The 27,023-nt window shown below is 42.6% G+C and overlaps 2 protein-coding genes across 9 annotated transcripts in view; both read left to right on the top strand.

Moving 5' to 3' along the window:
• Positions 1 to 8,159, top strand: part of LOC119229551 (calmodulin-binding transcription activator 1-like) — a 49,063-nt gene extending 40,904 nt beyond the window's left edge. The window contains exons 15-22 of one of the 5 annotated variants that reach the window (XM_037490034.2): positions 91 to 623; positions 1,482 to 1,621; positions 1,719 to 1,956; positions 2,155 to 2,223; positions 2,789 to 2,934; positions 3,019 to 3,087; positions 3,234 to 3,264; positions 3,766 to 8,159. In XM_037490034.2, coding sequence (XP_037345931.2) covers positions 91 to 623; positions 1,482 to 1,621; positions 1,719 to 1,956; positions 2,155 to 2,223; positions 2,789 to 2,934; positions 3,019 to 3,087; positions 3,234 to 3,264; positions 3,766 to 3,798 — 1,259 coding nt within the window. In that variant the 3' untranslated portion in view covers positions 3,799 to 8,159. Of the gene's footprint in view, positions 1 to 90; positions 624 to 1,481; positions 1,622 to 1,718; positions 1,957 to 2,154; positions 2,224 to 2,788; positions 3,088 to 3,233; positions 3,265 to 3,765 lie in introns of all 5 variants that reach the window. The other 4 variants (XM_037490033.2, XM_037490032.2, XM_037490030.2 and 1 more) reach the window with 4 other exon arrangements.
• A 994-nt stretch (positions 8,160 to 9,153) lies between these two features.
• Positions 9,154 to 25,250, top strand: LOC119229731 (homeodomain-interacting protein kinase 1). Of its 4 annotated transcripts, none has more exons than XM_037490400.2 (18): positions 9,154 to 9,519; positions 12,881 to 13,611; positions 14,775 to 14,966; positions 15,079 to 15,260; positions 16,219 to 16,342; positions 16,444 to 16,563; positions 16,772 to 16,858; positions 16,982 to 17,166; positions 17,258 to 17,408; positions 17,500 to 17,686; positions 17,888 to 18,006; positions 19,356 to 19,490; positions 20,434 to 20,582; positions 20,834 to 20,905; positions 21,070 to 21,234; positions 21,425 to 21,642; positions 21,741 to 21,853; positions 23,272 to 25,250. In XM_037490400.2, exons 2-18 carry the CDS (start codon positions 12,883 to 12,885, stop codon positions 23,722 to 23,724), a joined length of 3,381 nt encoding a protein of 1,126 aa, XP_037346297.2. In that variant the 5' UTR covers positions 9,154 to 9,519; positions 12,881 to 12,882; the 3' UTR covers positions 23,725 to 25,250. The 4 variants fall into 4 exon arrangements, with proteins under 4 accessions (XP_037346297.2, XP_037346296.2, XP_037346299.2 ...); XM_037490399.2 differs by having other exon boundaries at positions 20,431 to 20,582; XM_037490402.2 differs by lacking the exon at positions 19,356 to 19,490.
• The last annotated feature ends 1,773 nt before the right edge of the window (positions 25,251 to 27,023 follow it).

Below are 27,023 nucleotides of genomic sequence, written 5' to 3'. Positions count from 1 at the left end.
AACAACTTAGTATCAGCATTTTATTAAGTTAGACTATCCACTAAGGTAGGAATCTATGTTGCCACTGTTCCAGCATCTTTGTTTCCCCAGAGCTGAGGAGAGGCAGGGCGGAGAGCCAACCAGACAACCCGAACCCGAACTGGAACCAAACAGGACACCGAGCCCAGCCGGGAACCCAGGGAGAACAGGGAGGCCCACCCCCAGCCAAGAGACTCAAACCCAGCCCCGACACCCAGCAACAGTTAGCTAACTCAACCCCTGGTACCAACACCCTCTCCACCCTCCTCAACTCGTCCCCTGGTCCTAACCCTCAATGCTCTCTCCTCCCCAACACCCTACAAACTCAACCCTCCAACCTTAGCTGTCAGAAAGCAACCCCGGCCAGCTCGAGCCCGAATCGACCTCAGCTCCCCAGCCCTCCATTCTCCCACCTGCAGGCCAGGATAGGGGGGTCAGGAGGGGGCAACGGCTGGAGTCCGAGACAGACTCTGGGCCAGCGTAGCCTAGCCAGGAGGATTCTAGGAAAAGAACGACTGGCCATTCACCTGCGCCAAAGGGTGCTGTGTGACAGGGGAGAGGAGACGGAGCTGCTGACCTATCAGGATAACACAGAGGACCTGCAGGTAGGGGCAGCAGTTTGTGAGGGACAGTCTTGATCTTGTTTCCTTCACCAAAACGGAACTTTTGTACTGTATGTATTTGACAATGTGTACGGCTTGCTTGCATGTGTGCCATGTTTGTGACAACATACGTGAAACAATACATTAAAAAGTCTATGAAAACAACATTTTGACCCTCGATGTGAATAAAGGGAAACTCCCATGTTACCTCATCAACTTAGATATAAACAACTGATGATGTATATTGTACTCAAACATTGTGTACATTGTCATCATGAGAAGGCGACGCAAGAGCAGTAGGAGTCTCTTCACAACTATGTTAGTTCCACACAAGGAATGGTCACTAATACAAATCATCAAATGAGATCACAAAGAGAAATGGCAGACATACTAAAGGCTCAATGGCAAGAACAGGAATTTAGTACTAGTTGGTTAAACCTTAAAGAACATGAAAGAAATCGTTTAGTAAATTTAATAAAACTGTTGGTTACCCTGATGTCACATCCAGCATGATACAGGGGGGGGGGGTCATGAAGAGAAGATATGTTAAATAATTAGACCTTTTTTGATTGTTCAAGGAGCATATGTGTGTTATATATATTGTGTGTTTTGATTGAGTCAAATTTGATGCATATAGCGTTCAGATATGAAGATTAACTTTTACAGTAAGTTGATAAGAAATTATGACAATGCACACTAAACATTAATACATTAAACATGAATCGCATACTTAGAAATATGAAAATCACTCAACTTTTAAGCTTTACCTACTAAGCTACACAGAGTTGACTGTCAGTAGTAACGTCAAGTGGAGCAGGTGTTAGAAATATGTAAGTAATGTTTGCTCTGCATGTCCCGCAGATGGACATTACGATGCTTGCTGATCACATCGTGGAGGCTTCAACTTGTAGGCTCAAGCAGGAGGAAATGGCAACTGAAACGGACCCCAGGATCAGCGGTGATGTCAAATTACTGACTGGTTACCTCGGTGAGGTGGAGAGGTGAGTCCACAAATTGCAGATTTCTTTACCTAAGTCATTAAATAGCGCACATCTTTTTTGGTAATAAACTTTTGCTTTCCTTACTGCTTTTCTCCAGGTTTCTAAACTCTCAGACTCCTAGCCCCAAACCAAACTCTCTCTCAGGGCCTGAGGATCAGCAGAGTCCACAGGCTAAAGAAGCCCTACCCTCCCTCTCTGACTGGACCTCCTTCCTCTGTGCAGCTATGAAAGAAGAACGGTTAAAAAGTGACTCCTGTCTGGCCATGACCGAGGCAGAGCAGGGGGAGCTGTATGAGACCATCAGGCATGCTCTGCACTCCCTCAGAAAAAACAAGGTATACCTGATTTTCCCTTAAAAAATACAAGGTTTGCACAAGAGATTTGAAATCATCCAATGCATTTTGTCACCATATTGTTTTTTGATCTGTTTATTCATATTATCTTCCTCTCCATGTCTCTCTTTCATGAATTTGAAACCTACAAAGGCAATGAACCATTTAACATGTACAAACTCTTAATCTCTCTTTTGTCAGGGTCCCATTCAGGAGCAACGTAAGGAGATTGCAGCAGTGATTCAGCGCTGCTATAAGAGATACAAGCAGGTAAGCGCAGCATACATGTAGCATCAACCCTCTTCTTGCTTTTACATCTGACTGACCTACAGTTAAGTAATGAATTAGAAATACCATACATAAATGATTGCATTGGTGGATGTATTCCCTTCGTAATGAAATGTCGTAAAGGATTCGGAACAAATGGGGTAAAATCACATTGGACATTCATTTATAAGAAACTGACAATAACAATGTGGCTTGTCCACATCCTGTCCTACAGTTTCTTATTTTGATGGTACTAACTTTGAAAATAGCTCCAATAAAACGATGTATAATGAAGCCAAACAGCTTAGACATGTAACTTACTGCGTCAGTTCTTTACAACATTCTTTTCCTTCTGACGCCATTGATAAGGGACATTTACTAACTGCACATGACCTCAAGCTGTGAAAAGCGTGTGGGCCATGATTTTTAGGTAGCAGAGGGAAATACAGTATTTATAGCCACAATATTAGTATAAAAATGAAGAATGAATGAACACAATGAATGTGTATTTGGAACAAAATGCAAAAAAAGGCACATATCTTCTAATGAAATGGATCTTCTCTCTCAGTATGCACTTTATAAGAGGATGACCCTGGCAGCCATCCTGATCCAGAGTCGTTTCCGGAGTTTCCATGAGCAGAGGAAGTTCCAACAGAGTCGAAGAGCAGCGGTCCTCATCCAGCAATACTACCGCTCCTATAGACACTCCCTCGGGTACTTCACACACACTCTCACACACGGAAAGGGCATATTCATGCCAAAGATTTGTTCTTACTCCTGTGTCTTCCCTTACAGCAGCCTCCTGACGAAAAAACAAAACCAGGCTGCTCGCAAGATCCTGAGATTCCTGCTCCGATGCCGCCACAGGTGAGCCTTTATCTCCTCACACACTATTCCACCCGCACTGCTCAGCGCACACACATCCAAACCTGCACACACTGACAGCCCACTGCCGCTCATGCGCTCTCTGCGTTGGTGCTAATAGTTGGTGTTGTTTTACTGTTCCCGTGAAGCCCCTTGATGGACCACAGGCCGCTGAAACGGGTGAGTTTTCACACTTTCTTCTTTCTTTCCCTCCCTCCTGGTGGCTGATGCCTGTTTGCATGTCAGCAGAGGGAGGGAGAGAGGAGATCCTGGGTTATCATCCTTCCTTTTTGCTCTCTCTCTCCCTTCTCTCCCTAACTCACAGTCTCTCTGTCTCTGTCTCTCTCCGAGGACTTTTGAATGATGTCAGTACTTCTGCATGATTGAATGACACATAGATAGAGGAGCTATTTTTGCATATGATGTTCATGGGGGCATGTTCTGATTGACATTGGGCAAATATCTTGTTTAGGCTGCCAGCCTCTCTTTTGTGCCTTGATGATGGGGAGGGATTACAGAATGTGTGTCTCTGTGTGTGCACCAAGCACTGATTTGCAGAATATTTTGTCTTGTTTCACCGAGTATGGTTTTGACATGGAGCGGAAAACACATGCACAAATACAAACTTTCAGAAAACAAATATTGCGCTGAGCTTGTCTCCATGTGTGTTTTTTCTCCCAGGGCGAAAGAGCAGAGAAAGGCCAAGGGTCCTGAGAGCCCACCTCTAGGCCCACATGCAAAGCCCCCTCAGCCTGTGAGCAATCTATAAACCCACCCCGCCCTCCATCTTCCTCTTTTTCCTTTATTCCATCTTCCCAAAAACTCCATTCCTCAACCCCGTCTCCTGCCCTTTCCATTTCCCTCCCCGGCCTGCTTTCTCATCCTATCTTCCTTCTTCTCTCAAGAGGGCAAAAAACTCTTCCCAGACGGACTGAGGACAGGAAAGGTGTCCATCATGGCAGCTCAGACTGACAGACTGCTGGGTAGAGCCACGGGACGTGGCTCCACCCACAGCACTGATCCTCCTCCACAGTTTCACTGGGAGGCCATCACATTAACCTCATGGCATTCTTTGCACTCCTCATGGGTATGTTTCTTTGCAAGAGCAAGTCGACGAGTCAGACAAGAGAGCACAAGGAAGCGCCTGGCGACGACATCCTGACTTTCATGGCAGCGTCTGGACATGCTGGCTCAAGATAAAAGCTACTTTGACATGCAGAAAATATACAAACCCTGTTGGATTTTGTATCCAAACAGTAATCCATGAAAGAATAAGAAAACATAAACCAAAAAACTCACTTCTGTGTTGCATTTGCATGCAAGGTTTTTTCGCTTATTCCTCCTCTCCATCACCCTGAAGAGCTATAGTGGCAAATCATTCTGCTAATTCAGTATATCACAGTATCCCCGACCACTCCGACTCACAGGCTTACAAACCTATTAATCCGTCACATGATCAAAGAGGAGGAACTGCACTTGAATGTAAGAGGGGCATTGTTAGATAAGGGTTGGGGTCTGAAAAACGATGTCTTAATTTGTTACATGGACTTTGTATGGAGTCGTTCTCAGAGGCAGCACTTTGCTTGCCTGAAGTGGTGTGTCCGTGTTTGTTCGATTCAATGCATGTGTTTGAGCTATAAGCTCCTGCATGCTTGCCAAACTGCTTTAGTGTTGTTTATTTTGTATTTCTATGTGTAGTTGTGTCTCACTTATGTCCTCATCGACTTATCCTTGCCCTGTGTAATGTGAACTGTGTAAGGACAAATGACTTATTTTGGGTGCTTTTTTTAAACTTTATTTATTTATTTAAGGTTCTGATTATGTATTTAATTGGCTCAAGAGTGGTTCCGCTTGAGACTGGTTTTCCCCCCTTGTGTGGTAAAATATGACATGTCCCGATGGTTAAATGTCTCTGTTAGTTTGTTCTTTGCGTGAACCTCTAAATCCTAACTGCGGTTTCGAGGAGAGAGTCACATACCATTGCCTTGACTTCTTCTTGACTCTGAGAGGTCTCTATGCTTGCTCTGTACAGGACATGGGTCGTATACCTGCCCCTATACAGGGCATTGGTCCCCGTACTAGCCTATATGGGCAATCAAATCCATATTTTGGACTATTGCATATTCCTGTATATAAACTGACGAGGTAAGGGAATACAAGGACCCTGACACTTTTTCATAAGAGGACTGTATTTAAGATTATAAATTATTTTACTCCCATAATGAGAACTTAAGACAGAGACCTGGGTACACAGGATGGCTGTATTGCTTGTAAATATTGTAAATATTACAAACGGAGTAATGTGCATGAGATTTAAGACAAAAAGAAGATGTTAGTGGCTATGGACTGTGAGAGGATTTTAACTGCTTCACTTTAAGAGTATCCAGTATAAGTGTTACTGAAAAGAACATTTTGTTAAAGCATGCAACTGAAAAATCTAATGTTAGAATTATAAGTGGGAAAACAAACTTAGCTGAAACAATGATCTTTCAGACAAAACATTTACATTTTGTGCTTTTATTTCTTGGCTAGCAAAAATTAAACCCTTTTTGCCAGTAGTGCCAATTATTATGAATGCTATTTTGCGGAACAATATGTTATGTTGGGGAAGCCAACACCCAAAAGATATCAGTAGGATCCACAGAGGCAACACACAGACAATAAACCTCGTAAGAGATCTCGTACTAGCGACAAGCTCTGGGGTTTGTCTAAGGCAAACGTAAGTGTAGACAACCATGATGCAAGTATGAAGATGATACTAATGGTGATGTTGATGGTCATTTTAATATGAATACAATGAATGAAGACCCAAAACGGGGAGAGGGCGCTACATTATTTACAATGTGGTTGTGCTTCAGCAACATACTTAGCTTTTATTAAGACCATTAATCACACCTACAGAGGACCCAGCCTGGCCTCCAGTCAAAGCTTTCCATCTTCAAACAGAATGTCTCCTTTCCCCGCTTTTATCATATCATTTGGTTATTTCTTCTTTTTCTCCCCATTTTCACTGCCATTATGATACAACATGTACTTTTGACTTCTGGAAAGCTCTGTTTAGAAAGTGCCTGCTCAATAACAGAAAAGTGCAAGCTAATATCAGGAAATATCTATTGTATGTCCTCCAAAAGGTTGCTAGTTACCTGTTTATTTTCCTAAATTGTGTGTTAAAAGTGAACTTGACGGTGTTTAACTTGATCTGAGTCTAAGCAAGAAGCTCTAATTTGTCAGTGGTATGAATGAATGCTCATGGCCTGATTGACGCTGTGTTTTGCTTCATGAGATAAACCAGTAATTACAATATCACTTTATGCCCCACTTGTGTGTCAGTTTTGCAGTATTATAGTAAGAAACCCATCAGCCTCTGTGTATGAAAGGCATTGTCACGAGTCTATTCAACATCCCCCTCGCTGTTGGGAGGACGATGTGTTTTCTCACAAGGACTCACTTTCTCTGTCATTCTTCAAAGGAATTATCTTGCGGCATATAAACAAAAGCATTACCCAACAGTTTTTCAGAGGACAAAATAGCTGTCACTTCTTTGTTTTTTTTCTCTCTCTCACACTGATGCGCGCGCACACACATGAACACACACTAACAGTACACAAACGTACACGTTCAGAAACAGCCACACTCTATCTCTCTGTACTTATGTCTTTGGGAACAAGTAAATCCCTCCCTTAGATTTTACTCAGGGTTGAAGATCAGAGGGATGGTATGTGGAGTGAGATGATTGCTGAAACGGAGTTGTTCTTCTGCTGGTGATCGTGTACATTTGTGTGTGCATATGTATATTTATGTATCTGTGTATGTAAGGGATACTTCAGTTGTTCATTCACTAACAGAGTATCTTCAAATGTTCATGTTCTTGATTGATGCACTCAAGTGCGATGCTTCATCAAGCTGCCTTTGCAGACATTTTTCTACAAGAAACTCCAAATCCAGTATTTTATAGGATCTTGTTGGAAGATTATTAGCTAAATTGAAGGCAAGTAATAGGTGTTATTTCTATTAGAATACTTGCTCTTGTGTTAAACGCACAGAATTCTTGATACAAATAGTTCTTAAATAAAAAGTGGGTAATGGCCATACATCATCTCAATTTCCTTAAGTAAAAATATAAAAGTTAAGAGAAAGTATATTCAAAGATTCACAATTGGACGACCTCTGTTATGCGTGTTTAACATGTTTTCTGAATTTCCATCATACTGAGACACAGCCACAGTTAGGACTGTCAGGAGCATTTGTGTTAACAAACATCCTCTTAAACTGCGCCCACTCACATCAGCACACTCATAAAGAACACTGCTCTGGCCTCCTTTTACACACATATATATATATATACATATACACACACATACAGTCAGATATACACATAGGTCAGCAAATGTGCTCATCAGCACACACACACACACACACACACACAGAGAATACATACTCCCGAAATACACAGATTCCAGATAACCCATCAATATGTTCATGTTTTTGGAGAGGATGGTGACTGTAAAAAGAGTATATAGAGTAGAAGAAGTTAAAAAATATATATAAAATTAAGAAATAATGCCATAGTAGACAGCTGGTAGACATGCGCAGAGATGGCCTCTGTTCTCATAAATCCGCCTAGAAATGAATGGTATAACCTTTCAGGCCTTGTTTTGAGAGGGTGTGGCCAAACACCACATTGCATGCTAGAATGGTAGACCCTCATAGATAATCTATGGCTAGACCTCTCCTCGCCTTCTTCTTATTTCACCCTGTCTTACCTCTCTCTCTCTCTCTCTCTCTCTCTCATTTCCTGCTCTATTCCCACCTTGCCTGCTATTGTGTTCTCCATGCCAATCTCAGTCTTTCATTCCTCTTTTATTTTTTGTAGCCTAGTTTTTTATTTGTTTGTTTTACAAACGTGCATGCACCTGCATCACTAAATTGTTGATGTTTTTAAAAGAATATTTTGTTGCTGAGGCCATGCAAAGTGTTTTGAATATTGCCCTTATATGTGGAAAATGTCTTCTGAATGCTTTACATAATTTCTGCTGTAAAATGAAATCAGAATAAAAAGAAAATTTGCACTTTAACTTGCTTATTTTGACTGATATTTATTCAGTACGTGTTTATAACTTACACTTTCTATATTTTATTGCTTTTCTAATTTTATATTCTAAACATAATTCCGTGATCATGGACATTTGCCCAAGTGGGCTTTACAATTCATACATATAAGCCATGCTTGATGCTGGGACCTTCAAATCGGCACAGGAAAAACTACCCCCCCCCCCCCCCCCCACCAAAAAAAAGACTGTAATAGGGAGTAAAAGCAGGATGAAGCCTCGGGGGAACAACAAAGGGATTTTTCTCCCAGGAGAGACATATGTGCAATAGATGTCATGTGTACATAATGATCAAAACACCAGAGTTAAAATACATTCGATGCATATGGTATTCGTTACTTAAAGTTAGAGTAGTAAGTTGCTTATTGGTGGAAATATTAAAAATACTACTTATAATAAACGCTTATGTGGATATAGCAGGATGTAAAGAATGAAAGAATCAGTAACGCTAATGGTGATACTATTTGAAATGTGACTAATAATGATAATAATAACATGATGTGTTAAGTCTTTGCTTTGAAGGAGACACCATCTATTTTACAAAGTGTCTTCCACAAAAAAGCACACAAGATTGCACATTATCTTCTGCCATTTTTAGGACCTTTACCTAAAGACTACATGTCTCCACATTCTGGTAGGCTACGGTTTAAGCTCCCTACTGACTGAAACCTGTCCCAGGATGCTTGGAGCATGTAGGTCCTACTGGAAAATTACTGGTATTTCCTACATTACGTCACGGACAACTTCTTGTTACCGTAAACACGTCTTCCTTTTTCCTGGACGCGGGAAAATGAGCCACAATGCAACTCGGCGTAATCTTTCGACAATGGGGAAATCCTCTAAAAATTGATAATACAATTGTATGACCACTAACACCACCTTATGAGTTGATCTTCTGAAAATCGCTGATCTCTGTGTGCATCTTCTGCCGAATTCCTGGTATTTACGGTAGTAACCGGAAATGCCGTACGGATCGCAGCTGATATAAAGACGTGGTTGTTCCGTGAATAAGTGGATTTGCTGCTCAAAGACGGGCGGTTTTAGAGTATAATTTATTATGTTTTTAATCAACAAATTTAGATTTTTTTGCACTGAATGATTAGATTTAGTATCGTAATGCAACCTGTGTTCTTCTTCTGAAAACTCGACACTGTAAAGCCTTTTGCTGCTACCCAGCACTCCATCGACTGAGGAAACAATGCAGGCCTAGCTAGCATCCGACGTTAGCTAGCGAGGCTAATAGCATAACGCTGCTCCAGCACACTGCGGTGGGATTTAAACCTTGGACGAAGACCAGCTTCTCGACGCTGTAATAACATCCAATTCGGTATGTAATAACAATTTCTGAAATAAATGGGTTTTTCCCATGTAATTCATGCCATTCAACTTAACGTCAACTGACTTTTTTTTAAGATAAGACACTAATCCTCTATCGCCATATTTTCGTTAAGTTAGGCGTTAGCTTGTTAGCATTAGCGAGTTAAGTAATGTTGCCTCCTTGTTGATTCGATTCCCAAGTCTGCTCGTGTCACGGGGTTACAGATGTTCCGCCGAGCCACGATCAAACGTAACTTAACGTTACATGTTTTTTATAGAAAGCAGTAATGTTAGCGATCGGCTTGGATGCCTGTGGGGTCCCAAACATTCGCCCTCAGTCACCAATTCTGCAGCTAACGTTCACCTTCATGTTCGCAAGCGTCGAAACCTGCGTTCAGTTCTACTGACTCGTATAATAAGTGGAAAGCTCAATTCACCCGTTAATCAGACACCGCAAATGCAGGTCCCATTTAGATATAGATCATAGGTTGTCATTGCACCGGAATACTGTCTGTGCAGCCTAACAGTGGCTTAATGTAACCTGTATGTTTCTGTTTTTGCTGCTTGCACGGTCAACATAACATGGGAAGATTAATGATAGAAACGGTGTAATGTTGATAGATATTGATCCAGCCCATGCGTAAAACTCGCATTGGAATAGATATGCTGCGCTTTTATCCTGCTGCTTTTATTTCAGTGAACATGCTCCCCTTAGGATAATTATCGGTTTCTGTCCAACAAATTACGCATCCTACATAATGTTTTTGTGTATACAGCATTGGTCTTTGTCAAAGTTCTCCAAAGCTGATACCCAGACGCCGGTGATTTCGGCCTATAATTGTTGTATAACCAGTTTATTATAATACTTGGCGATCAGGGACCCCCCTTCAGACAATACCTTTACAGTCTCTTAAAATATAAAGTATCAATGGAGTACAAAGTGCACATTTACTCGATGGCTCGTGAAACATTTTCATGTTTGGGTTTTTATGTTTAATTATTTTTCTCAGTTCCCAATTTATTAGAGACAGCTAACTGAATGTAGTCTATAGAATAAAACAAAAACCTTGCAATAAACCCTACCTTCATGAAGGTAAATGTTCAGTTTACAGCGGTCTACAGCTTACTCTTTTCATTATTAATTGAACTGCTAATTGAAGAGATACATTCATTGTTTTGTTGTTAATTGTAAATCTTCACATTGAGTTGAAGCAAGGGGCTGTTTGGCAGTTTTTTTTAAATATGACTAAACAATAGCAACTAAACTGTTTTACGGTGGTGAGACTCAACTCATTTTTAGTTTTAGTGTGCTGTGTATGCCTGTTTGTAAAGTGTAATTAGTGATGTATCTATAGATAGATATATGTGTGTATATGGAGTGGACTGTTGCAGGTTGTGGTGCTGCGGTGAGTTGTGGCCACTGCCTCGAACCTGAGGCAGCGGCGACGACTTCACGACAGCTGCGTTGACTTTACGGCAGTGGCGCCTCGACACTTGCTGTCTTTGTTTGCCAAATATGTTGAGTATAATATGTATGACATTTGTTTGAGACATTTGCCAACATTTGACAATACGCCCTTTAACAGTACTAGTGTTAGTTGTAATTGTTTTACTAATAAAACGCCGATAAGTGATACAATGGCTTCCCGTTTAAGTGCAACTGAGCTAATACGGGCTAAAACCAGTTTGCACCTGTTGCCTTAGTAACAATAAACATCTTCACGAAGCGCCCTGAAGAATACAAATTGTAAATATTGATAAGATGCATTGTATAACTAACCAAATTTGTATGTATTAACGAATGCTTTGCTTTTGTAACATGTTTTTGGTTGATTTCTTGGTTTCGTTGTGCATTTTCTGTTTTAAAGTTAGATGCTTTTATTTTGAAGGCGCGGAGGAAAAATAATAAATTGTACAACCACCCACCAGTCGGGAGGGACGTTACACATTGTAATGTTTGAAATAATAACCCATGAAACCTTTTTGATAGAGATGGATGTGTTTGTTCTACATACATTACCAATAGACACATCCTATTCAAACGCAAAGGTGTTTGGGACTGTATGTCTATTTCCATACACTCTTTATATAACTTATGTCTGAAAACCTATTGGCCTGGCATTAATGTAGTTCCTTAGTGTAATCTAAGTAATAGCATTAAAATAATCACAAAATAAATAATATGACACTACATTTAGAATGAATAAAAAAATAATTAACCGCAACAACTCAAATATTGAGTTTTTATCAGCTTAGACAAATAATCTAGATGGTGTATTACACCTGCAGATGAGGAATCTGTGTTGTATTCTAGCATTGTTGTAATAAATAGGCAGCATTACTGTGTCTCTTATTATTTTGCAAATATCTGTGGGGATGAATACAAATGCAAAGAGTGTGTGTGTGTGTGACAAACTTTGATCAACCCGTCACAATTTGGAAATAGTACTTATAGTATGATATACTTTAATAGAGAATTTTACAAAATGAATATAAACTGTGTAGGCTAGAACGCATAAATCACATTCAAATACTTACAATTCTACACATTTTATTTGATGACTAGAAAATAACACATACAGTTCTTCAAGCTATACAAAAAAAAATCCTGTATGAATTCACATGATGATGTAAGGGTTATATTCACAACATTAGGGCAACATAAGCAGGCAGTGCTATATGTGTCACAAAAGCAACTACACCAGCAGACTAGAATTGTCTGAAAAAACAGCTCGGCAAACAAATTACATTTCATAATATATTAAGAAAGTTAAGAAAAAATAGTGTTTCCAGAAAGCCCATATTATCCTATCTGGACTTCAACGGGAAGACATTGTATCACTTATCGGCGTTTTATGGCTAAACCAATTACAACTAACAATACGCCTCTGTAGTGAAGTCGTGGAAGCTGCCACAACTCGAGGCGGCAACTCAACCTGCAGATAACAGTCGTACTTAAAATTTATTATAATGTCATATATTGTTGAAATACTAAAAGTAACGGAAACTGCCTCTGCACTTCTCGCAAACAATCGCACCACCCTCACCCTCTGTAGCACCGTTACCTTAACAGCGGTGGCACCGCTCGAGGTACGTCTCTCAGCCAAGGCTAAGGCGCACTTAGGTCGTGGCAACGCTCCTTTTAACTCGAGGCACCGGTCCAGGTAGCTCTCTCGACCGAGGGGCCGGTACCTGAACGCGTGGCACTGCTCAAGGTAGCTCTCTTGACCGAGTAAGCCAGTTGCCACGACTCACTGCGGCACCGCAACCTGCAACAGGAAGTGCCTCTAGCTCCTACTGAAATACAGGCTGCATAATATGCATTATGCGTTTGTTATCTGTGTGTCTAATTCTCATCACTCTCTTTTCAGCAATGAGCTCTCAGCTGCAGGTCTTCTCTCCTCCCTCCATCTCCTCCAGTGCCTTTTGCCGTGTTAAGAAGGTGAAGGTGGAGAGTAGTGTTTGGGATGTGTCCACCACGGAAGCTTACAGCTCCATCGCAGGCCAGGCGGCATTCGCGTTCACCCCAGCCATGGCCGTGGCACCCTTTGCACCAGCCCTGGTCTTCCCCCCGACGGCCCCGGGTTCCAGAGGTCAAGTGGTGGTGCGGGCTGCCGATAGCACCGGCAGTCTTCCGCGTGGATCCAGCCGACGTGTGACGGAGCAAGCGACGTCCTCCTCCTACACTCACACCGAGACGTCCTCTGAAACAAGGGCCCACCGGCACGGCCAGAAAAGGAAGATTGAGGAAACCAGTGAAGGCAGCGGCAGTGGGTGTGGCAGTGTCCAGATATTGGAGGAGCTCTCGGCCCCTGCAGCAACTTACTCCACCCGCACTGGTGGTGGCGGAGGAGGCACGGGCCAATCAATACCCCACTCGGCTCCAACCACCAAGAGCAGCAGCTCCAATGGTGAAGGGGATTATCAGCTGGTGCAGCACGAGATCTTGTGCTCAGTGACCTGTAGCTATGAAGTGCTGGAGTTTTTAGGAAGGGGCACGTTCGGACAAGTGGCCAAGTGCTGGAAGAGGGGCACCAATGAGATTGTTGCTATCAAGATCCTGAAAAACCATCCTTCATATGCTCGCCAGGGCCAAATTGAGGTAATCAAACATCATTTTGTGTATCCGATACATTCAGTGGTTTAGGGCTCTAGCTGTCTGTTGTTTAGGTCAAGTATTCTGTTTACTTGAATAAAATATATATCTTGCTTAAATAAGAAATAATAAATGAAAAGGGGAAAACAAGACAAAACAACCTGGTTCCCTTTTTAGAAAAATAAAGATTTAAAAATAATATAGTAAGTATAATAAACCTCAAACCAAAATTCAATATTTAATTATAAAAAATATCTTGCCATGTTTTAACAATGCCAAACCCTACTCCCTCTCTAACGAGTATTTAAAATATAAACAACTTTATATTGCGTGTTACAAGATTTCATTAAAAAACATCATGGTAGCCATTGTTCGATAGTAATCTTTGATAGATCGAGCTGGCATGAATCATAGCGTAGCCTTGTTATTAACCTCTGGTGCTGATGTAACTCGGAAAACGTTGAAAAGAGTCAACGTCTCTGTAGCCATGCAACCATTTAACAAGCACTTCTGAACACGTGCAATGGCAGCTTAACATCCCCATGGTTTACAGTCGGCCAAAGCCAACTCTAGTGCTCTCTGCCCAGCTGCAAACACCGACATGTTCGCGACATATTCATGTCAGTGTGGAACTGCCGTGTGTGGAGAAAAATAACAACAAAAAATTCAATTTTTTTTGCCCCCCTGTTATAATGGTAGGAACACTGGAGCAAACTTATTGTCACTACTTCCTTCTGGGTCAGAAGGTACCTTATTTTGGGAAATGTCCAGTTGTACTATAAAACCATTGTCATAGTTCTTGACGGTGTAGTAATGTATTGAAAACCATTTTCCCAGAAATGGGATCTTGACAGATGGCTGTTTATGTTTTTTGTTGCGCAAATGCCGTTCTGTCCTTCCAGTAAACTGCATATAGGCACTAAATCTAAAACGGTGGGAAGGAGTACTGGGTTCAAACATTAGTGTGTTTAATGGAGCTCCAATTGACCTGCGGATGCATTAGATTCTACCAGGTTGTGATTGTTTAAGGCATTTTAAAATTATCATTTAAAATGATCACTGACCTTTTGTACAACCACATCATTTTACATTCCCTTAGACTAATAATAATAATAATAATAAACCAGCTTTAATTGACACGTTACACTGGGTTGTGTATTTCCTAACAGGTGGGTATCCTGAACCGGCTGAGTGCAGAGAACGCCGATGAGTACAACTTTGTGCGTTCATACGAATGCTTCCAGCACAAGGGTCACACCTGCCTTGTGTTTGAGATGCTGGAGCAGAACCTGTACGACTTTCTCAAGCACAGCAAGTTCAGCCCGCTCCCCTTAAGGCACATCAGACCCATCCTGCAGCAGGTATGCAAATGTTTTGTCAGGCATTCATAACTCCTCAAAGAATTACTTTGATGTTGTCGTTGATGGGATGAAGTAGTTTTGTTTGAGAACATTTGCGTGTTTGTATTTTTAGGTGGCCACGGCACTGATGAAGCTTAAGAGCCTTGGGTTGATTCATGCCGACTTGAAGCCCGAGAACATCATGCTGGTGGACCCCCACAGGCAGCCCTACAGGGTGAAGGTCATTGACTTTGGCTCAGCAAGTCATGTGTCAAAAGCTGTCTGCTCAACCTACTTACAGTCTCGCTACTACAGGTAAGTACAACGCATCCAGCTGTGTTTGGTTAGTCTAAACCAGGGGTTCTTAACCTTTTTGACCTCGGGGCCCAACTTTTTAAGTACACAGTTGGCCAGGGCGCGTTCAAATATTAACACGGTCTTGGATTAACTAATTTATATTATTTGTGGTTGGATTTGTTTTCAATGATTAAATAAAATAATAAAATAAACATTTAACAAACAAAACCCTGATACAGTGATTATCACATGGATATTTATTTATTATCTGTATATAAATCTGCACAAACAACAGTACTTAACAATTCATTCGAGTCCTGCCTGGAACGATGTTAATTGGCTCCGTGGAAATAATTTAAAATTTTCTAACCTGTTGAGTCAGCTCGGTGCCAGCTAGATAACAGGTGTTCAGTCTCAGCTGCCTGTGTTTCTCTGATGAGCGGCAGCTTCATAAAGTGCGTTCACGCTGTGGCAGCAGGACGGTGATGACGAGCGGAGCATCTCAACTCTGATTGGCTTTCGCGAGACAGTGTCGTTGAAATATTTAAACCGTGGTCCTGTGCGGCCCACGAGTACAAGTTGAATGTGTTTTACGGCCCTCTAGGTGGCGCTCGCAGCCCAATCGGGGGCCCTATGGTTAAGAACCACTGGTCTAAACTAGGGTTGCAAAGGGGCGGGAAGTAAATTTCTGGAAATTGGACGATACGGCCAACAGGATTATTAAAAAGTTGTATTAGAAATGATTTTCATGCATGTATGCTTATGACAAGGTAAATACAGTTAAATTACCCCAGAATTTCCAGTTTATTTTCATGAATTCCAGTGGAAAGTTTGCAACTTTGAATTTTGCAAACCTAGTCTATACCCTCCCTTTTTTTGTAACCATTTTGAGACAAATAAGCCAAGTTACTGTGATAAAAACTTTTTAGCTTAGAGCCTGTGAAACGGGTCCTTTAATCATGTCTCCTCTTTCTAGGGCTCCAGAGATCATTTTGGGTTTGCCGTTCTGTGAGGCGATTGACATGTGGTCTTTGGGCTGTGTGATTGCTGAGCTGTTTCTGGGTTGGCCTCTCTACCCTGGAGCCTCTGAGTACGACCAGGTCAGTACTGACTTCAGTGTTTCCCAAACCTTCTCTTGTGCTCAAGTCTGGAAAAGAAGCCCCAAATTGTTCTCATCCTTGGATGTTGTTGTTGTTTCCAGATCCGTTACATTTCCCAGACTCAAGGTCTGCCTGCAGAGTACTTGCTGAGCGCCGGAACCAAAACCAGTCGCTTCTTCAATAGAGGGCCCGACTCTAGCTACCCGCTCTGGAGACTCAAGGTAAATGGAACCTCCACTTAATCCTACTGAGTATCTGGTCGTTAAATAGGCTTTAAAGGAGTGTTGGTGATGTCGGAGATCTTCTGTATAGGTTCATATATATACGTCTTTATGCTGCTTTAATTTCACCTTTTGATTTCAATTGTACCTATGAAATGGTTTTGACACATACTGAAACAAAACTTGTAAAAAAAAAAAAAACTTCCAGACCCCAGCAGAGCATGAAATGGAGATGGGCATTAAGTCCAAGGAGGCCAGGAAGTATATCTTCAACTGTCTGGACGACATGATGCAGGTGAGATGGCTTTCACAAATATCCTCTGATTGAATCGTTTTTACACAAACCTAAAAACATCCCATTACCTGTACCATACATTGTTTGTTTGACCACCTATTCCCCATGTGTTATGTACTCCAGGTCAACCTGTCTTCTCATTTGGAGGGGACGGACATGCTGGCTGAAAAAGCCGACCGACGAGAGTTTATAGACCTCTTGAAGCGGATGCTCCGTCTGGATGCCGACAAAAGGATCACGCCTACAAAGACCCTGGGTCACCCCTTTGTCACAATGAGCCACCTCATGGATTATCCCCACAGCTCGCAGTAAGTGACTGCTGTGGACACTCCCGCACATATGTTTGTGGGAGAAGCTTTAAACGCAGCCCATTAAGCACTGTTCCTCCTTTCTCTCCAGTGTGAAGTCCTGCTTCCAAAACATGGAGATCTGTAAGCGTCGGAGCTCCTATGACAGCAGCAAATCTCTGTACTCCACCAGCGCGGTGCCCAGCGCTGCAGGGGGGAACCTCACAGTCACATTCAGTAGCCAACTCAACCAGCATAACCAGGTACGACCCGTGGATCGCCGATTTTTGGACATGTTTAGAGACGTGCAGCTCCCCTGGTATTAATCGGTGGTGTTGATATGGCTCTTTACAGGTGCCTTCTGCGGGAGGAGCGGTGCCTCTGCTGAACTATCAGCCGGCTCTGTACCAGCAGGCGACCATCAACATTCCCGGGCTTGCTCAGCAGAGTGTCCCGATCCCAACGCGGCCCGCCGGCCTGTGTAGCCAGACAGAACCCTTCCAGCAGACTCTCATCGTCTGCCCTCCCTCCACGCTTCAAGGTAACGGATATGGTTGCAATCAAAGGAAAGAGGAACACAAGGGTTTTCGGCAGAGTGGCAAAGACACGTAGGGCTTGTTTCTGAAACCAGAGATATTACTAATCCTCTGAAGGGATACGTGTGCATGTCAAATGACAATTCGGATCCTTATATCAGAATTTTGGTTACTCATTGGTATGTTTGTGTGTAATTGTTTTCCAGGGCTACAGCCATCCAATAAGAGTTCCAGTTTCCCTGTCAGGATGGAAAACTCTGTTCCCATAGTACCTCAAAACCAGTCTGCTCAGTCGTTGCAGATTCAGCCTAGTATGCTCACACAGGTAAGAGTTTGTAAGGTTTTGGGTGTTGTGTCCGATGTCTGGGACAGTCTAATCTTTTACAGGAAATATTTAATGAAATCAAGCACTCATCTGAATGGATCCAGATTGGGACGGACATGCTGTGTCGACCCGCTTCATGTATCCATCTCTGGTAGGAAAGAGGCATAAGGGTTAAAATTATAAAATAAGTTAAAAATAATAACTTTCTTTTACTACAGAAGAAAACAGAAAATAGAAATTGACTGAATAAATAATATGGCATAATAAAATACATACATTCGAAATATGTTTCAAATTAAATAAAATGTGTATATATAAGTGCAAAAGACAATGTAGCCTTATAGTCTTTGATAGTAGAGTATTTTATAGTATTTGAACTAATTTGATTAAGCAGTCAATATGTCGGCATCACAGAACTAGCAGTTCCTCTCCATATCTTCTTCACATGACGACACACGGACGTCTCACGGCACACATCCACAGCGGCACCAGAACCAGCTCCTTCTGTCATTGTGCCACACGTCTGCCTTTCAAGTCCGATTTAGAGTTGCCAGTCAGTGAGATGATGAACTTCTTCTGCATCTGTAGCTCATTTTCCTTTTATTTAAAAAAAAAAAATCCACCTGCTTTCCCACAAGCGTTTTTTACATATGACGCTTTCATTTTGAAGGCTTCAATGCTTCGTTGTGCTGCGTTCACACAAAAAGCCTAGCAAATTTTCGCCACCCTTTACTAGTTGTAGTTATTTCGCTTAATTCACGTCCCGCTTTATGTGCGCCTGGAAGGGAGCGTGGCTTTACTCCATTAGACGGTTATAATAATTTCCGCTATCCACCGTGGAAATAAATTATTTCTGCTTTTTATTTGATGTGTGAATTACACAAACGTCAGCACCGCAAACCTCGCACGGTTTGAATTTCACCGCCTCCTCCAGGATGTGCGCCTGGATGACCGCCGCTTCCAGCGCTGCTTCAGGCTGACCAGCAGCCGGTTGGATGACCTGTTTTGTCGTCTCTCGGTTAGACACCAACTAACTTACAGGCGTTCAGTCTCAGCTGTGTGTGTGTCTCCTGTGAGCGGCAGTTTCATAAAGTGTGTTCACGCTGTGGCGGCAGGACGGCGGTGACGGCGAGCGGAGCATCTCAACGCTGATTGGCTTTCACAAGACGGCGTCGGGTGAAATTTTTCCCCCAAAGTTGAAATATTTCAACCGCGGGTACAAATTGAACGTTTTTTGCGGCCCTCTAGGTGGCGCTCGCGGCCCTATGGTTAAGAATCCCTGCTTTAATGGACTTGACTTTTCCTCGTGCTCTGACCCTGCCTTCCTCTATCCTCCCTCCCTCCTCCAGGGTTCCTGCACACCGCTGATGGTGGCCACCCTGCACCCCCCCTCAGCAGGCATAGCTCCCCAGTATTCTCTGCCCCTCGGGCTGGGCACCGGGGTGGGTCGCCCCACCCTCCTGGAGCACACAGCCACAGTGCTGGTAAAGCAACAAGGACACCCCTGAAGAAATCCATTCACACTCTCACTACCACTAACAATGCCATCTCTTTCCCGCCCCTTTTGATACATAGTTTGTTTCCAATTTTTCCTCTCCCCCTCTGTGCCACAGGGGTCTTTAATGTATGCATCATATTCCCTTCATTTGCCTTTTCACAAGCAGACGTGTTGGAATCACATCATTTTCTTGTTTTGGGCTGAAATCATCACCATCCTTCCTGGAGATCTATTCATTTTTATTTTTTGATAACTACCGTTTGTGGCATTAAATTCAAATTGACAAAATACACTAAATGTTTTGCTCTCCAAAGGACAACGCCTCCCCACATTGTGCGACCTCTATTTCATTCCCTTAGGTGTGCTGAGGGCATGGAGCGCATGCGTTGCTGAGTTAGTCTGCGCTTTGCTTGCAGCTTCTCTTGTCCTGTCCTTCCTCGTTTGCAGCAAAGGAGGTCGCAGGTTCAAAGCCCGCTAAAATCACTCTTCAACCGCCCAACCCTCTGATGCACATCTTTCTTTCAGCGCCAGAAAATTTCCCTCCAGACATCAGGCATCAGTGAGATCTGATCTAATCTTTTCTTTAGTATTTTTCTCTAACAGGCACCACGGTCCTGTGTGTACTTGTCTTTCCACCTGATCTGACTGTTTGCAGTGCTTCATCGTTTGTGTTTTGCATGTGATCGTCTTGTGCATTAGTTGCAGGGCAATGCTATAGTAAGAGAATGGCTTGGGAGACGTTGCTCGCTTATCTATCTATGTGCTGTTGCCTGTTTTGAAGAGTTGAGGCAATTGGTTTTGGTGTTTTGGATGTATTCCTCGGCATGGCTCAGTTTGTCTGGCCTATTCCAGCATCACTTGAATTGTGTTGATCTAATCTTCGTCTTTGCATGTACTAAAGTGTGTGCGTCTGTGGTTTTTCTCAGCAGGCCTGGCCCACTGGCACTCAACAGATCCTCATACCATCGTCGTGGCAGCAGGTCCCCGGCATGGCCATCCACAGCTCCGCCCACCCGTCAAATGTGACGGAGTCACCCCTTCACTCGAATGGTTCCACTCAGCAGGGACACAGCTGGAGGTGGGTCCACCGGCCACAAGTTAGATAAATAAATAAAAGCAAAGTGCCTTAACTCGGTCGAGGATTCTTCCTTTTACACACTTTATACTTTATAATGGTTTACTTATGGTTATCCCATTTTAAGGATCACTTAATTTCTCATAATTTGACGGTTGACATTAAACTGCCCTATTTGTCCAGTGTAAGGTGCTGCAAGTACTGCGCATATTCAGAGTAATTTGACATGAGTTAAACATATACAATGGTTTTAGGAGCACAACCCAAGCCAGGACCCAGCAAGAGAGGAAGAAGGGGAAAGCCAGACGTGGAGAGAACAGAAACAGGTTGGCTATGTCCTGTCAGTTCAGTATTACGAATAGTGGATTTTTTTTCTAAATCTGGACCAAGATCTGTGCCCCCTATTTCTTATACATTCTGTTATTTAATGTTCAGCTGAAATAAAGTTTGCTTTTGGTGGTAAAACGTTTCCTCTCGTTTCTCTGCTTAGGGGCATCTCCACTGCATCCCTACTCAGCAGCAGCGGTGTGACCCCGCCCACCGCCACCTGGTCACAGCCAATCGTCATCTCCGACACACCCAGCCCGGCGGTCAGCATCATCACTATTCACAGCGACACTGACACTGAGGATGAGCGCAAATTCCATCCCGCCAGGTGAGGGGAAAGATGGGCTGTTTAATATTTGTTAAATATTTTTGTCCATCACAGAGATCGTCTGTGAAGGGGTCAGGAGGGCATCTTATTTATTCCACTCTCAATGCAACAGTACTTTTTGACATCCAGAGAAAACCGCTTTGATCTGCCTTTCTCCCGTGAAATAACCCAACGCGTTTCTCTCTGTTAGCGTTGGCCTCAGCCAGCGCGCTAATGTCATCAGCTGCGTGACGGTGCACGACTCGGACTCCTCTACAGCCAGTCCCCTGACTCCTCTGCCCCGCGCACTGCACCCGGCCGGCGCCGCGCCATCATCACGCCAGGCCAGGTCTCTAGCCGTGGTGGCACCTTCAGTCAAAACCCAGGGCTCTGAGAGAGGAGCTGTTTCACGTGGACGCTTGGAGACTGGTAAGAGCCCCCCCCCTCCCCCCCCCCCCATTTACTGTTGTCTGCGTGGTGGTTGATCAGTGAGGAATTTAAAATGCTAACTACCTTTCCATTCGCAGGGACCTACATGAAGCCGAAGAGATCATCCAACCGACAGCCCTGTAGCTCGGGGGAGAGTGTGGAGCGTCACAGACTAGTGCCGAGCCAGTCACACCCCTTAAACCTCAGCCAGGTGAGGCTTCACAGGCATAGATATTACCACTTTCAGTTTGTCCCAGTAGGACACTAGACCACCACTTTGGTATTTCATCATTTTTGACAAGAATTCTTCAAATCTTTATTTTAAGTATATTTTAGTATCCGTGTTCAATAACATACTTCAGGGTGCCCATCTATAACCATTGCAGGTACAATGATGTCTTTCACACATTTAACTTATCTTAATTTGACAAGTGACTTTGCACTAATAGATCCTCATCCTCTTAAATCTATAAATGGTAACTCTAGCAGGGATTTTTGCGACTGTACCAGCGAGCTATCCAGAATGGTGAATCCCACTGATTGTTGCGATCCTTTTGAAACATTCAGTCTGGTAACAAATACATACTGCAGTGACTCATATCATCCTGCATGATGGATGCTCTATAACTGTTTGTACTGCTCGGATGAAAGAATTTAACGAGGCCCTCTCTACGTTAAAACATGTCGGTGCATCAGCATTCCTGAGCTGTTCTGCATTGGGTAATTCACACTAAATATAGTTTAGTCACAGTTCCAACTAGTTCAGTTCTTTTTTTTCCATATGTTGCTGCAAGCTATTATTTAGAACCACAGACAGCAATTATTTGATCAGTTTTAACACTGAAGCTATGCATCAGATCAGTGGTCGTATGGAGGTACCTGGGAGACCTGCCAGGAGAGATTTACAGTAGTCAAGGCGGGAGATGACAAGAGCCTGAATCAGTACCTGCGCCGCCTTCTGAGTGAGAAGAGGTCGTATTCTGCTGATGTTGTACAGCGTGTACCTACAGGATCGTGTCGTCGCTGCGATGTTGGCAGTCAGGGAGAGTTGGGAGTCAAGTGTCACGCCAAGGTTCCTGGCAGTCAGAGTGGGCGTCAACACGGAGTCGCCGAAGTTAACAATCAGGTCCCGAGTGGGAGAGTTTTTTTCCAGGGAAGAAAAGTAGTTGGGTCTTGTCTGAGTTGATCTTCAGGTGATGAGCGACATCCACTGGGAGATGTCAGTCAGACATGCAGAGATCCGTGCCGCCACCTGAGTACATACATTTTACGCCAACATTTACATACATTTTATAAAATTCCTCTGGACAAACAATTTCACAATAGAGAAGAGTTTTAATGGTACCTAAAACCTTTTGGACCAACTTAAAAAGTAAATAAATGCATTTAACTTATGTGCATATACAATCGTGTTGGTACGGTACACTGGGTCAAGCTCCAGGGTTTTAATGTGGAGAAGAATTCTTAGTAATGTCACTGATCCACCAGCAGTCAGTTCAAACTCGTGATTTGCAGTCGAACAAGCTCCAAAATGTCTAAATTGTGTCTGCATGATACATAATTTGGTGAGACAATATATAGGATGCTGCTGCTGCTCCTGCGTAATGAGTATTTTGTCCTTTTTTTTAGGTCCAGCCGGTTGTCTCTTCCTCTCAGGAGCGCTCCCACAGCGACTCGTCGACGCGCCGCCAGCCGACGTTCCCTCCGGTCGTATCCTCTCACTACAACTTCCCCGAGGTGTCGGCCCTGGCCTCGGCCCCGGGCCCCAGCCTGTACGCCTACCCGGCCTCCACGGCGCTCTCCTCGGCCTCTCAGGCCATGGAGCAGCTGCTGAGCCGCGGCCACGCCGCCCACGCACACTCTCCCTCCGCCTATGCAGCGACGTACGCTTCGTCCTCCTCCTCCAGGAGGGACTCGGCCGTTCGTAAGGACTCTGTTAGTAGTCTCCTGCACGGCCTGCCCGCGGTCTACCAGCATCCTTTCGCCACTGGGTCTCCTTACGTTAGTGTGACTCCCCGGGCCGAGGCTTACGGTGCCTACCAGCTGAGCCCCAGGCGCCTCACACAGTACCCGTTCCTTTAGGGAGTCGCACACACACACACACACACACACACGTACTTGGAACAAGGAAAGAAATTCTACTTTCCCACAATTTACCACGAAAGGGAGTTTTAAACTGAGTTTCTAGCAAAATAACTGCTGTCCACTTATTTGTTTGCTACTTTGGTCTCAAATGCGGCATTTCCCTTTGGACTCATTTACAAGCCTTTATGGGTCTTCTTGTGTATTTTAAATCTTTTTTTTCCATTATTTGATGTCATCACATTGGTAAATTCTTCCCTTAACAATATTGCGTATAACCCGTATTGTACACCCATGTTATCTATATGTATGATAATGGCATTGTGGTTAATGTATTTTACTGCTGTTTATCTCGAGGTTCTGTGTGGAGAGAGACGTTCCTCCTTCCACAAGCTGCAACGACACTTTAGGTGAACTTTAGAGACGCCTAACTCAAAGTTAGTGAAGGGCTAGCTGAAAAACAATTACATGCCCTTTGTTCCTCATGAGCCTCATGAAGTTTTCACACTAACGCAGTGTGGCCCTTTTTTTAAATTTTTGACTAAAAAATAATGACTACCTTACATCATGTCTGATTCATCACAATTATGTTGTTTACTATGTTTTTAAATATGTTTTGTCATTGTAAGAAAGGAAGAGGAAGGTCCATGAAGACGTTGAACATGAGATGTGGTGAAACTGTGATGGATACATGTTAATTTAAGTGCACATGTGATAGTCTGTTAATATAGTGACAGTGTTTAGGCAGGATTTATGTCCTTATGCAATAGAAACTTTTAAAAAAAAGATTTAAAAAACGCATCAACTTGAGTGCTGAATGTATTTATGAAGTACAGTGGAATTAGATCACCATCCTGAGGACTGACATGATAGGCGTTTGTTTTAATTTTTTTAATTTTTAATATAATATATATATTAACCTTCTTCCCTACTGTTTTGCCCCTGAAATATAAAAACAGGAGAAACTATTCTATACTTTTGAATTCTGTTGCTGTTGGACCCTCTGATTTATAAAAAGGATCCATGGCCAGTTTGAACAGTTTGTATATTGATGAACTAGTTTCTTCTTTTCCTCATGACACTTGGACACATGGATATTGCTTGCTAGGAAGTTGGGAAAATTAAAAAAAACAAAAACAAATCAAGCATCTGTTGACAAATCGGCCTCCTATTCATTTACTCTGTGGCGGAGGGTCTTGTCTGAAATGTTGAAATCCACTGTTTTTTCACTCGCAGATCCTGCAGCGTGGACACAAGCCTCAAGCTGTTCAGTCTGCTCTGAACGTCTTTTAGTTCAAGGAGGTGAATCTCTGGGTGGTTTCTGTGGGTTATGAAAGCTTTTTAGTCAACACTTTCCTGTTGTGTTTGCATCAGTTTTGTGTTGTAATGTCTGAATATTTAACTGTATTTCACCATAACATAGTATAGTTAAGAGGCTATTTGGTAGAACTAATTCAGGGAAAAAAGGTTTCAGCTCAAATAATCCACTGTTGCTGTTTTCAATAAAATTACTCTCATATTCACAACGTTTTGTTTCATTATTACTCGCCCCTGTTTTCCTACTTTTTGTAAACGTTGGGCTTTCCTTGTCCGTGTGTGCTGATGCTCCAGAGGAAAGGTAACATTGTATATAGGATCCCAAAGTGTAAATACCATTAATACAGTGGCACGAATGGAATGCCGTTTTATTCCAAATTAAATAAATGAATAAATAAATGAAATATGCATTGGAAATACATTGTGAAATAAATAAATGAGGCAATAAATATTAAATACATTTAATCATTTCATGGTACTTTTATTTCATAATGGCACTTTATTTAATTTCATGTTCTTATATGCAAATCAGGGGGCGTGGCTATCTATCACATTCAGAACAGACAACAGAGTCGTGTGCAAAAAAAGGCTGGCTAAGGGACGTGAGAGTGTTGACATAATGGAAGACATCGGTGGGCTCCGAGATGGCATGCTAGCATTAGCAGATCAAGTCGATCAACATGGGTTATCTGCAGATACTATTTTGACACATTGAGGGGTTTTTTGGAAATACTAGGGCTTGCGGTTCCCACTTCGGCAGCTCTAGACTGCGGTCAACTCAGCCGACACTTGAATTTTAGTTCACGTTTATGCTTACATTTACGGTATTGAGCCAGCCCTTTTTTGCACACGGCTCTGTTGTCTGTTCTGAATGTGAGAGATAGCCACGCCCCCTCATTTGCATATAAGAACATGAAATGAAATACAGTGCCATTATGAAATAATGTGGCATTATGAAATAAAGTGCCATTATGAAATAAAGAAATGTGTACTTATGAAATAAAAGTACCATGAAATGATTAAATGTATTTAATATTTATGCATTTATTGCCTCATTTATTTATTTCACAATGTATTTCCAATGCATATTTCATTTATTTATTTATTAATTTATTTAATTTTGAATAAAACGGCATTCCTTACTTTTTGGGCCTTGGGGATTATGAACCTATGAGTAGCCTGATTCAAGGGATGAGACGGGACACAAAGATACATTTATTTTTCTTTAATATGGGTTCTATTTCCCCCGACTGCACTCTTGGAGCACAGCCTTAATGGGTCAAATTAAGAAAATACTTAGGACAGTGTACACCAATGACCAATTGCTTTTCTTTGAACAGTATAACATAGAATAGAACTAACATACAAAACAACAGTAGCGTCTCTCTCCTGTTTAAACAGAGACAAAACATGGTCTCGTACCACACTACCGTCCTTCCTTCGAAAGTTATGAAAACAATGAACTCGCAAACCTCAATCCACGGCAGCTTGTATCTCCCCTCTTAAACGAGACAGCAGCACATAACCCAAGAACACTTGGGGTTTACTAATGCACAAACACTATTGATGAACACGCACACTCCCAGAGCTGTCCCCATGCTAACCGCCGACTTATATTTACAAGTTGCCCTGAGGCAACAGACCAAAATCAAGTTGGGGGCTGGGGGCATACGTTTTATGGTTGATAAAAGCTCCCCATAATACGGGATGAAATATGTTTTACCCCCCAAAATAAAGTCATGCCAATGAAGGAAAATGAAAAAGAACTTTGAAGAGAGAGTTCAACAGGGCGTAAAACCGCTGAGAGGTCAAAAGGTGCCATTGGCTATAGGACCCTGGAAGATGGTGCACTATGCCTGGGGAGGGCGAAGCCATGACGGTACGAGCATGATGTGCAAATTTGTCGTCAGATCGAAGTATATCAAGTGTCAATAGGGTGTTACCCACCTTGGATCTAGTTTAACCCTTTTAGTCCTATAAGG

The sequence above is a fragment of the Pungitius pungitius genome, chromosome 8, assembly GCF_949316345.1.
Source record: "Pungitius pungitius chromosome 8, fPunPun2.1, whole genome shotgun sequence".
Lineage (NCBI taxonomy): Eukaryota > Metazoa > Chordata > Actinopteri > Perciformes > Gasterosteidae > Pungitius > Pungitius pungitius.
The sequence above is the reverse complement of the archived record's forward strand: the minus strand, read 5'-3'. Positions and strand labels throughout refer to the sequence as shown.

Bases quoted from the DNA above. Each gene is read 5' to 3' on its own strand.
- LOC119229731 (XM_037490399.2), top strand. From the start codon at position 12,883: ATGAGCTCTCAGCTGCAGGTCTTCTCTCCTCCCTCCATCTCCTCCAGT. The intron at 17,409-17,499 runs GTACGACCCGTG...GGCTCTTTACAG, and splicing joins AACTCAACCAGCATAACCAG to GTGCCTTCTGCGGGAGGAGC. The intron at 18,007-19,355 runs GTAAGAGTTTGT...TCCCTCCTCCAG, and splicing joins AGCCTAGTATGCTCACACAG to GGTTCCTGCACACCGCTGAT.